General features: G+C 38.7%; 1 protein-coding gene across 1 annotated transcript in view; it reads left to right on the forward strand.

Annotated features, from left to right (window-relative positions):
• Positions 1 to 295: 295 nt before the first annotated feature.
• The window catches only part of LOC129755107 (homeobox protein abdominal-A), a 143,695-nt gene continuing 130,887 nt past the window's right edge, over positions 296 to 13,103 (forward strand). Inside the window, exons 1-2 of the mRNA XM_055751437.1 lie at positions 296 to 1,980; positions 8,101 to 8,286. Coding sequence (XP_055607412.1) covers positions 1,092 to 1,980; positions 8,101 to 8,286 — 1,075 coding nt within the window. The 5' untranslated portion in view covers positions 296 to 1,091. The remainder of the gene's footprint in view (positions 1,981 to 8,100; positions 8,287 to 13,103) is intronic.

The raw sequence follows: 13,103 nt of genomic DNA on the forward strand, positions 1-13,103 counted from the left end.
TCCCTGGTCGAGTGTGAGTGCTCGAACGCCCCACCTTTTCATCCTTTTTTAATTGATGGGCGGAGCGATATGCACATTGCGTTTTCGTTCTGCTTTGTGCTCCGTTCCAACGACACGAACACCATCAGAGTACATTGAGACACTTGTTCAAATCTTCGAAGAGCCTTACTATACTCACTTACACAATCACAAACAGCATAGAGGGCTGCGAATGGACGGACCGATGAAAGAGCCATCTTTCTGGAGGCTGTGTGGAATATAGACACGACAGTAGGCTATGCGCTGAGCAAGGGCAAAGCACGCGACGTTTGTTTGGTCTTATTTGTGAGCAGTGTTCTAACGCTTAGCAGTTGAATCGTGTAGAGGCGGTCGAGAGAAGAAAGCATAATTGACGACGATTATTGTGTGTTGTCGCGATTAAACGCGTGTTGATATACGGAGAAGCCGCTCGTTGCCCTAACAAGTGTATGGGTGAGAGGAATCGCGTATTCAGAGTGTAAGCGCACAGTTTACCAGCGAGGATATTGAACGACATGACAAAAGCGCAACAATAGCAAACCACCAAAAGTCGAGTCATTTGAAATCAATTCCCGATGCGTTGTTGAATCGGTCGGAAGTGACTTCTTCTTTCGGGATCATTCGATTACGTTTAATCAAGTGCTTCGGACGCGTGTTTCCGGTTGGATTCGTTAACGGCTCGAATAGAGATTAGTGTGGCGTGTGAATAGTAGGAGCATTTATTGCTGATAAAAGTGCCAAGTGTCAGTGAATATAAATCTCAGAATATGAGTCAACTAAGATGTTTTAATTCATTGGAAAACAAAGAATTTAAGTGAAAAAAAAAATAAACGGATCCTGTTCAGCTGGTTTCATAAGAATTACAGTCAAAGTGTATATAGTGTACATAAGTTATCAATCTGGGTAGTCAATATTTGACAGAGTTGGGCAGTGAAAGCCCAAGCACAGGGTCACTGGCAGTTCCTGTAAACTACGGTTCTGGGGATACTATTCAAACATCGTCTTTAACATCACTTTCACGACTGGATTGTAATTCGAACTCATTTAACCTGGCTGCGTTCAGATCTCCAGGTATGTTGGGAACACATGGGTTCAACTTTGGCAGTAACTTCGGTTTCCGTGATCCGTCCATGTACGATCCAGCAAATGTGCCTGTGTCTCCTATCCAACAGCATTTACCTCAAGCTAATGGAAACAATTTACTAAACCTCACACAAGGCTTCCGAGGAACCAGTGATGGTAGTCCAGTTAATTTGTACCTAGGCAACTCCAGCCCCTCCCGAGAAACAGCATTGGATTCATATTGCTATCAGAAGAAAGACTATCCCGACAGCCAGGATAATCTCAGCTTCAACGATCAACAGAAGGACGAAGAGGTCAATATAGTGAGTCGAGAAAACAGTCCACATAGTAGAATCAATTACAACTCTGACAGCTCAGACCTTCGCGATAAACGTCAAGATACCTGTAGTCCCGTTGAGAGCCCTCGTTCATATTCTAGTCAAAATAGGGACGATCTCGCCGGCTATCATAGTCCTCACAACGACAGTGTTGGGTCTCGCAGCCCGGAAAACCTTTCTCACATAGGAACGAACAATTCCGGTATATCTACAAACAACTCTGGAATCTACGCACCGCACAACAGCTTAGCCAATAACAACAACCTAACCAATAATAACCACCTTAAAACAAAGTCTCACACAATTTCCGATATGTTGGATCATAAACTACAGCTTAGTTTTCTGGGACCCCCGCTGGCGGCGCTTCACTCGATGACCGAGATGAAGACGCAAAGCGGTAGCCCGACGGTACAAGCAACGTCACCGCAAACTCAACTCCACAAAGCCATGGGCGGCGTGGTCGGAGTAGGTGGCGGTGGAGGTGCACCTAATCCGCATGGAATCGACACCATACTGTCCCGACCGCCCCCAGTGACCAGCGCCCAGTTAAATGCCTTAGGAGGTTGGTATCGCAGTTGATTTTTTATTACACGCGCCATCCGTAATTTTTCTAAAATTCTATTACTTGAGAAATCAAAAGGTATCAACCTGTTCACTATAGGTTTTTAAAGCATGTCAAAGATAAAAATAACAACAATTTATTTTTCAAGGAATTTAATTTTAATGAAAACACGATTGTTATACTACTATGAAAAAAATTTCACTAACAAGTTGGAGTTACATACAATCCTTGGTCTATTCTTGGTATTTCTATCGATTTTTTTTGTGTCAACTTTTTTTTGTGATGATCCCACAGATCCTTTAGGGTCTTTCCTCCACCCCATACGCTTCTTTAGAAGTGGGAGGTATATTTTATCCTATGGATAGTTTCGTCAACATTATTTACTCTATTTCTGTACGACTTATTTGTCTTTCTCCCGCGTATATCCATCATCGTACTATATTACGTCTGATTCTTCGTCAGATTCCCATCACTTTCATATGATCCTTTTAAGGATTAGCCATTGTTTTAAAAAGTTTTATGTATCCAATCATAGGTTTTTTGAAAGTTTTAGCTTAGCTTAGCTTAGCTGGATTAACTACTCACATCCACCTTGAACCATAAAACTCGAAATGCATGGTTGTAGACAATTTATGAATTGCATAGGTTTTTTGAAAGTTTTAATGTTCAAACTATCTTTGATGATCGCAGGTAGATTGTTGAACATTTTTAACCCGTTGTAGAAAACAGAACGTTTGGTTATGTCTTTTTTGTACTAGGCAATCTGAAATCGTGTGCTGTTATTGTATTGTACCTATGTGTTTTGTGTCCGTACTGCAAGCCATCGGCCAAGTAAGCTGGTAACATTCCGTTCTTCATCTTATAAAAAAATCAAGTTGTTAAACGCACTTCTCTGTTTCACTGACAGCCATTAAAGCATATCGAGCATTAAGGCACTAAGGGTGTATCGATTGCATCTTATCACTACCCATATTGTCTTATTTTGTGTTCTCTGCAGTCGATTTGTTTGCGCATCTGATGCATGAAGCAATCAATATTGTAGCGCAATAATCTAAGTATGGCAATATAACAGACTTCACGTAGATGTGCCAAAATGATGATATGATTGGAAAAGCACTACTGGCATAAAGACTCGAGATTCGAGCACCCAACCAAAATGATATATGACCACTACATTCAAGCGAAACAAGATAAACATTTTATGGGATTTTCATCCTATTGGATAATTCATCCCAAAAAAATGTAGTGAGGAGCGAACTCACTGCAACATCTCATCTTGGCTTGCTAGGCCGATATTCTACCCAGTATAGCATATGAGCCAGTTATCAAACGAATGTTTATGGTCATAGTGCTTCTGCCACTGCCGATTGCCAAAAAGGCATCGGATTGGCTGTCTGCCGTTTGGCCAATGTATTTTTCCATCCTCCTTTTGTCTTTGATGGGAAAGGAATGAGAATGGGAGGGGAATACGGTGGGAATGGGAAACTAGAAACTGTTTTCTATTGCCGGTCGGTTAATATACAAACGCACAGCTCATATTTGCCGTCAGTTGGAAACAAAGAATGTTTTTTTTCTAATGCCGATTTACATACACATAACATGCTCTCTACTTTATTCGACAACATTCTTGCTGGCTGATTGTTTCCATCCTGCTTTGTCTCGTGATAAGATATGGGACATGTTTTATTTGGTTTCTTTCAGACATATGCAATGAAGTTGCGCTAGGAGGACAATACCAGTTATTAGAAAGCTTGTTTATGCCGGCCAGGCATAGAATCTTATAACAATAATTCCACCTCAACGGAAGTTTATGATTGGAGAAGTCAGATTTGTGGGTGCATTTTAAGTACATGGAGGTGGTCAGGTTCACTATGAAAATCGAAGGATTGCAGTGGAGAGAGAATTCTTTGCATTTGGAATGGTAGTGATCAAAATTCCACAACTGCTTGACAAATTGCAACAATATGCAACAATTAGCACATTTTCACTCTCTCTGAGCATCGGTTTCTCTCATTTTAACTTAAACCTTCTAATTCTCTCTAACAAACTGCCACAAATTATCACAAATTCAATCATTGGCTGCAAAATTTGTTTTATCATTGACGATGATTTTTAGTTTATCTCAGTCCCCTGATGAAAATCCTATTTTATATGAAAACTGTATAGTATAAGTTTATCAAAATAAGAACTGGATACTTGGATATGATGTAGGCAAAAATTTTATTTCGAGATCTTTAAATCCTGACCTAAATTGATCCACATTGAAAGCAGTTGTTTAAAAAACATTAACGAATAATTTACCGTACCGTACCTTTTTAGAATTGCATCAGTTTTGTTCGGAGGTCAAATGAATGAAGCCTGGGATTGGCAGCACTTTCACAATGCTCAAAACTGATGCTCTCTCTCGAAATATCAATAACTTGTATTCAATGGATAGATTGGAAAAGGTAGCAAGGAATGACAGATCAATCTTGTGCTTTCGGATAAAGGTCACCTCTGCAGTTAACAAAAAAAAATTGGTATGGAGTTTTGGGTAAAATGATATCATCGGGAGACCCTTTTGACTAGTGTGATCGAAACTATCAAGCCTTTTCTTCTACCCTTCTACTACTGCCTAATGAACTAAGTTTATTTTTTGCCCCTAATACCATTCCCTAACTTAATCTAACATTAGGTGTCACTACTGAAATTTGCAAAAAACTGCCTTAATTTTGTAAATAAGTTGAATATTAAACAAGCTGAATACATAATATACTTTTAAGTTACTATACTTTACTGTTTTGTTTTTTTTTTGTTCGGATTTCCTTCGTATGATGGATAAACTATTGCCGTGTTGTCTCATAGGTTTGACATATCAAAGATGTGTGGTTTACTGCAATTATTGAGCCTTAGCAGAGTGGTGTTCAATTTCAATAAAGATTGAATAAAAAATGCAATCTATTCAGCTAAAAAAATAGATATTTTTTAAGACTTTCAAGTCAAGAAGCAAAATTGAATGGATAATCTACCATCTTCGTTCTGTAAAAAAATCAATAGTGAGTACGGAGTGTATTCCAAAATAAATGCAACACTTTGTATTATAAATAACTTTTGCATGCATGAATCAAAATTGAAGAAATTTTCAGTGAAGCTACTTACCAGCGTACTGTTAACATGTGCAAATGTTTGTGACATTATGTCAAGTGGTTTTTGAGAATATAGAAGGTCTTTGAATAAATTTGTTGAGTAGGATCGAGAAAAGTTCAGGAAAGTACTCGTGGAAACTAGAAAACAGCTAAAAATAAACTATTCCACTTAAGTTCATATGGTTAATCGCTTAAGGAGTAATAGAGGATCTAAAAGTATAAATGAATTTATTTTCACTATTCATGATTGATTTCATGAAAATAGGGAATATTAGAAAATTCATCAAGCGCAAATAAAAAAAAATCGATTGGGAAAGCGACAAAATATATTTTTCTATTAGTTCGTGTAGCTGACTAATAAACAGGCCTGACTTCATTTCTGCAAGGTTAAAAAGCTATCCGCCGTTAAAAGAATCAAAATACCGTAGTCAAATCGTGCGCATAATACTGGAACCGCATGCGGGGAGATATTTTGAAAAATTATGTTAAGGCCAGCAAAACGAGCTCTTTAGAGGTCAGCTGGAAGGTTTCCAGCCAAAAATTTTTCGTTGACAAGTCTCGCCTGAATGTGAGGGAGATGAATAAGGAAAAAAAAAAATAAAAATTTGATGCCTAGCACATGAGGTGGCTGATGATCTGTGGAAGCTGCTTCATTGGACGCTATCTCAAAAACCACTTGACAAAACATCACAAAAATTTGCACATGTTAACATTACATAACTTGGTAGCTTCATTGAAAAATTCATCAATTTCCGTTCATACATTCAAAAGTTATTCGCAAAACAAAGTGTTGCATTTTTTAATACACTCCTTATTTCTAATGCATTCACACACTGGTCACAACCAGAGCTGCGATTTTTCGGAAGAAAATTCAAAGTCGATATTTTCTAAAATATCATAGTAGCTTTGTCGCACTTCCTATCCACGTGTTGTTTCGGTCAATGATAGTTGTTGAAATGAAAATGTCACAGTCCCTATGATCACTGATAATTTGGCAAACGAAATTGTCATGGCTATATTTTCTGTTGAAAATAACAACTCGGTAAAAGTCGTGTACCAAAATTATGATGAATGAAACGTGAACCATTTGTTACTAAGGTGACTACTGCTGAAGGAAAAAACAAATTTTCCTCAATTTCATTTCTTTTGGGAAGTGATCGATGACGGAAGCAAAACTTTTGTTCGTCCATTTAAAACTGGTGAAGACAGAATTCAATAGAGATCGACGGTCTATGGTGCGTCAGAGTATGTTATTTTTTTTAAGTTCTGGTTCCAGCCTTCGATGCTCAGGACACAATAGGGGTATATTCAAGCTAGATCTAATCAACCAAGAATGTTTGTTCATTTTTTTTCTTTTGTACTTCTTGGCCTCAGCAACAATAAATGCCAATCACTGAGAATAAAAAAAGCAGTACTTAACCCATTCGAGACGGAGGCCTTTTCACGACATTCGTACTCATAGTGCTTTACTCTTAGATAACTTTTGTGTCGTTTGATTTTCATCAAAACCAGGGGTGAAATTATGAATCCTATTCGATTCGAGATACTCGTTTCGAGTTTTACTCGACTCGGATTAGAATCGGTATTACGTATCTCGTTCGAGTTCTAAATTTTAACGTACTAGACTTCGAGTTAACCGGGTAGTAGATCATCTCGAAACGTTTCATTCGAACCGAGCTCGTTCAAGATCGGTAATACCAAAGTCGATCGAATCGAATGAAACTCGATTGTTTCGAGTTCCATAATTCCGCCCCAGTTCCTAATACATTTTGCCTAACATTTGCGGATTCCATTGGTACGAGAATATTATTTTTCCGAGCAATAGTAAACTCACAATGAAAGATTGTTCTGACAAAGGCACAAAAATTCCATTGCACAAGGTGTGCAATCGGTCTCGAACGTGTTAACACAATAAACTGCTTATCCACACATAATTAATTACAGGCAATCATGATTTTTTTGTTGTGAACATCAGTTGAGGGCTAATTCTCTCAACTCTCTATACAGATGCTTATTTTAATATTTTTTCACATTTCGAATGTTTGAAAAAATATAAAGCTATAAAGCTATCAAAAATAAAATCGATAAACAAATCAATAAAAAAGAAATATCTCTCATACACATATTTAGCAAAAATTTTATAATAAAATACTCTATAGTCATCCGGAAAGAAATTTCGTTTACGCAAATCGAATCGTTCAAGTTTGAATTTGTTTAGCCCAGTTAGCCCAAATATAGAAGAGAAGAAAAATCTTTGCTTAGTTTTTCTAATTTTTTCCAAGTTCCCCCGATTTTCCTCGCGGAAATTATGGCGCGAGAATTGAATCCAAACAGTTCCAAAGGCTTCAAACGATGAGATCGGTTGGAAATTCATCTTCATCAATTTCCAATCGATTTCATCATGCTAACAAACCTAGTCATGGAGCGTAGATGGCCCTCATTCGGAAAAATGTCAAGACAAATGAAATTGACTGATATTTTGAAAACCATCATTCACAACAATGTAGTCTGACTGAAATTCATACTCCCCGTCATAGTAGTACGATAAATGGAAAGCGATGGTTACTGCTTCAACATATTCATGAAAGCACATTTTCGGGACCTAGACAAATGTTAGAGTATCTTTATATACGTGGTCGGTTAGATCTTTTTAATCATCATAGCCATCGTTCTGAATGTATGGTATCAACAAGCATGCTGAAAGCCGATATAGGTTGCTGTGTCAATTTCGTCAATTTTCTTTCATTGTCTGGGAGCAACCGCAGCTCTGGTCACAACTCTCATTAGAAACCTTTATTCAGCCAAACTCGATAGCATTTTATTCAATATGGAATTTTGTTGCCTGGAATGAATGGTAGAACCTATGGTACGACTGATTCCATGATCAAATCCTGCTGAATAATACTTGTAGTAGCTTTTATTGACATTTTTCTTTAACATTTTTGGAATTCTAGAACCTTTAATATGAATCATACATTCTATTTTTCCTTTCTAGGTGGAATGCCTCGATTTTCGGCCGCCGTTGCTGCTGCCGCTAATATGGCCCAGTACCTATCCCAAAGTCATGGAGCACCGCTAAAAACTCACTCCGGAGCGCTCGTTGATCGAACGCATCTCTACTGGCCGGGATTACAGGGATTGATTACAAATCCGATGGCTTGGCGGGAGCGATTAGGATCAGGTACGTTTTTTTTTTAAATGAATACTATGGATGCTTGTATGCCTTAAAGAGCAGCATATCAAGATTACGGGTAGGAAGTGAGTTATGGTTCCGATAGTGAAGTGCTAATAGTTCAATGGTTTTTCGATCCGAGAAAATCTCTATGCAAGATCCAATCATTCTTGGTTACCTCTAATTAACATCGTCATTATGAGGTTGATATCTGATTTTAATTTCTTCTCCTGGAGGCATTGTCTGCATTTCTCGATGGCAAAACTTACAAGCCTAATTGAAAAACAGTAGCCACATCTAGACACAGACACAGAGCCCACAAGTCGTTAGTCAGCCTGGAAAATCAATAAAGCAGAGATTTAACAGCTGTCTATCGGTCAATTATCTCTGTCGACAATATGATGTCCGAGAATGGATCCCTTAGGAGCAAACGAGATGGGTCAAACAGTCGCACATACACACACACAGACACACATACACTTTTCAGCTAGTCTCTATCGACTGGATGGCGTCCTGGTTTGGGGCTCTTGGGTGGAAAGGCTCCACACTTCACGTATAGCTGGCCAACCAGCATGTTTCGAATAATTGATGATCCCAAGTTTGTGGAGTGGAGAAAGAAAAACTTGCCAAAGAGCCAACTCGGCGCGAGAAAGAAACCCTATTTCTGTCTCGAACCATTCCGACCCACAGCTTCCGGCGAGCAATCTGAAACAACGTCACGCTGCTTCAGTTCCTGTGGCTGGCTGGACCCCGGTGGATGAGGACGTTTGGTTTGGTCACGCCGACAGGACTCCAAAAACTGAGCCAAACAGGACGTGTACGAGCGACGTACACCGATACATATCGGCTGGTAATTTCCACATCATTTGGAGACGCCTGGCATACGATTTCACTGTAAACACTCGCACACTTAATATATGAAGAGAAGAGATTCAAGTATCGGCTAAGCTGCCGGACATGCCAAGTTCCCCAAGGCGAACATCCTTTTTCCGATTGGGCTGGCTGGATCGACCGACATCAGTTGGTGTCTAGTAGCAGAAAATTGGTGCTGTCCGGCAGAGTCTTCCGAGTATTAACCGGGTAGTGACGATGTGCAGTTTAAATTGCATGCTAGGCTTTGCCAAATGCACAGCGGTGTACTTTAGATTAAAAGTAAATATTCCACTTACTTCCCGGTCCTAACTTTTGTATTCTCCCAACAAGTCAAATTATTTATGTGTTTGGAAACAACATCAATTATAACAAATCCCAATGTTTCATCCACATTTCGATAAAAATTCCGAACATTTATTTGATCCAATTTTAAAACGTTTTCGAAAAAATATGAACAGACAGGGCTCAGACCTATCCTTAAACGATTCAGTTATTTTTTGTTTATGGTAGGTAGTTTTGTCAATGTTATCTTATACCTAATGTTATTGGATTTAAAAAAAAACTCTTCAAAATTTTGTATAATTATGTAGTTAAAATACGAAGCTTTCGCGCTGGTAATAGGCAACCTTGCCAACCAGTGACGCTGAAAAGGATCATATCAATTCAGTAAACACCTCGGCAACCCTTTCTGTTGTTGGGTTTGGAAATTGGAAAATAGTTTGCTGCCTGGTTATAGAAGTATTATTATATGTATCAATTCAATAAGAAACTAACAAACTTACTGAAATCTATAAAGGTTACCTTTTTCAGTCTAAAGGGTGATACGGTCAAAATTTGGTAAAGGGAAAACGCGTGTAAATCGGTGAAATCGTTTATTTAAAAAATCAAATTTCTTTTCAACTTTCATTAGTATTAAATTCAGGAATAATATTCAGTTAGGCTTCCGCTTTTCCAAATCCGAATTGCCGGGCCTTACGCTTAACCCCTGCCATCAGATTTTGTACAGCCACCTTGTCCACTTTCTTCGCCGCAGAAAGCCAGTTTGCCTTGAAGCAGCCCCAGCAGCTGCTCGTCTTTAGCAGTGTTTTTGGTCTTCTTTAGGTTCCGCTTGACAATAGCCCAGTATTTCTCAGTTGGGTGGAGCACTGGCGTGTTGGGAGGGTTTTTGTCCTTGGGAACCACCTGCACATTGTTGGTGGCGTACCACTCCATGGCCTTTTTACAATTACCACACAGTCAAACTTCGTCAGCATGGCCGTGTACAGCCTCCGGGATCGCGCTTTGGCCGTCGTATTTTGTTTATCATCGCGATTTGGACTCATTACCTTCTTGTAAGTCGATAGTCCGGCTAGTTTTTTGGCTCGATGCACGGTTGTAGACGACACACCCAGCTTATTTGCGGCATCTCGGAGAGAGAGGTTAGGGTTTCGCTTGAAACTACCGGCAACTCTCTTTGTCGTCTCAGCGGCTTCCGGTTTTCGATTTCCCCCCGATCCAGACTTCCTGGCTGTCGACAAACGTTCCCCAAACACTTTAATTACATTTGTAACGGTTGATTGGCAACTTTTAGCGATTTTGCCAGCTTTGCGTGCGAGTAGCTCGGATTTTCGCGATGCGCGAGCAAAATTTTGATACGCAGCTCTTCTTCCTTGGACGGCATTTTGACAACTGAAGAGTAAATTCCAAAATCAAAATAGAAGCAACATTCTACACACACACACCTTCAAAATGAGGGGTGTTCAGGTTTTTTAAATGCAAAATTGAAAGAAATACGTCTAGTTGATATTGACCAAATTTTGACCGTATCACCCTTTATAATCAGCTAAAAAGCAAATTTAAGCCAACATAAAAAAACAGAACTTTAGTGGTTTCACAACATTATACTATTTCCATCAAGAATTCAATAACAATTCAATAATTCTCACACGCACGTACTTGTAATATTTTTGGTTTGATTTAATATTCAAAATAAAAAAACAGCTGTTAAATTTCGTCTAACACTCATGGAAAAAAACCAGTAACAAATGATTGCAATAATACAGTTACACAAACTACTACTGTTAATGAATGAAGCGTATCTTCTTTAACACGTTCGTTGACACTCTTATTTCGGTAGTTTTACTAGCCGGGCTCAAAGAAATTCTCGGAGCGAGCAAATAAAAAGGGAGAACTCTAATATTTGCAACGTGTGGCTAAACCTAAACTGAGCGGCTAACATGAGTAAGAGAGCGTCACACGTTTTTGATGTGACGGGCCCCAGGAGATACACCCGTCACACGAATAAAGGGTCCCATGGCGATGAACGTGTTAGGAGTTAACTTTCTATTAAATACCGAATACAGAATTTGGATTTTCATTTGATAAATGTTTGTTTTCATGGAAAAAATATAATTTGTAATTGGCCAAAAAGTAAGAACGCGGAGTAGATAACATGTGAAATGCGAAAAATCGAAAAGTAGCAACTATGCAGCGAGAATCTGAAAAAAGGTAAACGTCGCTAGAACTGTCTTCGCATTGGTAAAGCCCAGTAGGCTCATGGATTGTTACGTTTTTTGCTCGTTTGAAGTGTGTGTAAAAGCACGCTCTTAAACCACTGGGATCACTAAACATGGGAATTCTCTTTTGAAGTTTCTGTTGCATAGTTTGCTAGTGTAGTTCAATGGCGTTACAACTCGTGGGAGCTTTTTATCAACATGGCGCTCTAGCAAAAATCGGTGAGTATCATGATGGTCGGGCTGTTTATCTCTCGAACAAATGATCTAAGCTTTGTAGCCTTCTTCTTAAGCATCCCAGCTTTGCATTCAAGCCTTGAGTAAAAGCACATCATCGCACTATGACATTGAATATTAAACGTCACTTCACTCACATCATGATTATGTTTATATTGTTTTTAGTAATGTAAATTGCTCTGGTGCACGAGTGTGAGTGAAAAGTGTTTAAACTACAGGTTGAACCCTAACCCGTTAACCCTTAGTTGGCGCTAGTGTGATGTCGCCAAATTTTCAGGGAAGCCGATAAGTTCTGCCTCTAGCCTAATATTTACTCTAGTTTTACTCTAGTTTTCATCCCGCCGAGCGTGCCACTTAAAATTAGATAAAAGATTAAAATAAGAATCATAAAAATTACGGCAATTAAAATCAACAAAAACGAATCTAGTATTAGTTGTGAGTGCCAGCGATGATCAAAAGTAGTGGTTGCAAAACAACAAAGTGCGATTCGTTAACGTATTGCAGATCAAAAATAAGATATCTCGTTTTTTCGCTTGCCGCTATACATTAAGAATTATAACTCGAATGTTCTCAATCTGATAGTGAAACCTTATTTATTAAACACAACGCTTCTTGTAGCTCAAATATATTAAACTAGCCGCCCCGTTACGCTTCGTTTTACCTTTAACCGAATAAGTAAGAAGAAGATTAGAAGAAGGGATGATTTTGTATGGGGCCCCTTACATAAAAAGTGATATTTTTTACAAACCACCTCTGACCCGAAAACCCCTCGGATGCTAAATTTCAATTCATTCCGACCGTCCGTTTATACGTGATGGTGTTACAAGGAAAACGCCTCCATTTTTATATGTAAGATTTTTTGACTTCTGTCCAGTGGTTTCTGAAATATAGAATGCCGAATTTCAGTGTTTAACGACTTCCAATCTGCGATGCCAGGTAATTTTTTTACGTTTTGTAGTTAGGACAAATCTATGGCCGTTTTCAAAGGCTTTTCAAAAGCTCCCTAACTAATCTAAACTTTTCTATGGATGACATGGTGTCGTTAGTGATTGCTTAATAACTCCCATCGAGAACAATAGATCAATGATTGCTGATGATAGGTGATGACATCACACGGTTAAGCTAGACTACTCAAATTGGGTTCGTGGTAACACAATAGTGTTGCCAGATATTCTGGGTAAGAGTATCAAAGTACTCATTCAGAAATGATTACTTTTCCGGTTA

Source organism: Uranotaenia lowii, chromosome 3, assembly GCF_029784155.1.
Source record: "Uranotaenia lowii strain MFRU-FL chromosome 3, ASM2978415v1, whole genome shotgun sequence".
NCBI classification, from domain to species: Eukaryota; Metazoa; Arthropoda; class Insecta; order Diptera; family Culicidae; genus Uranotaenia; species Uranotaenia lowii.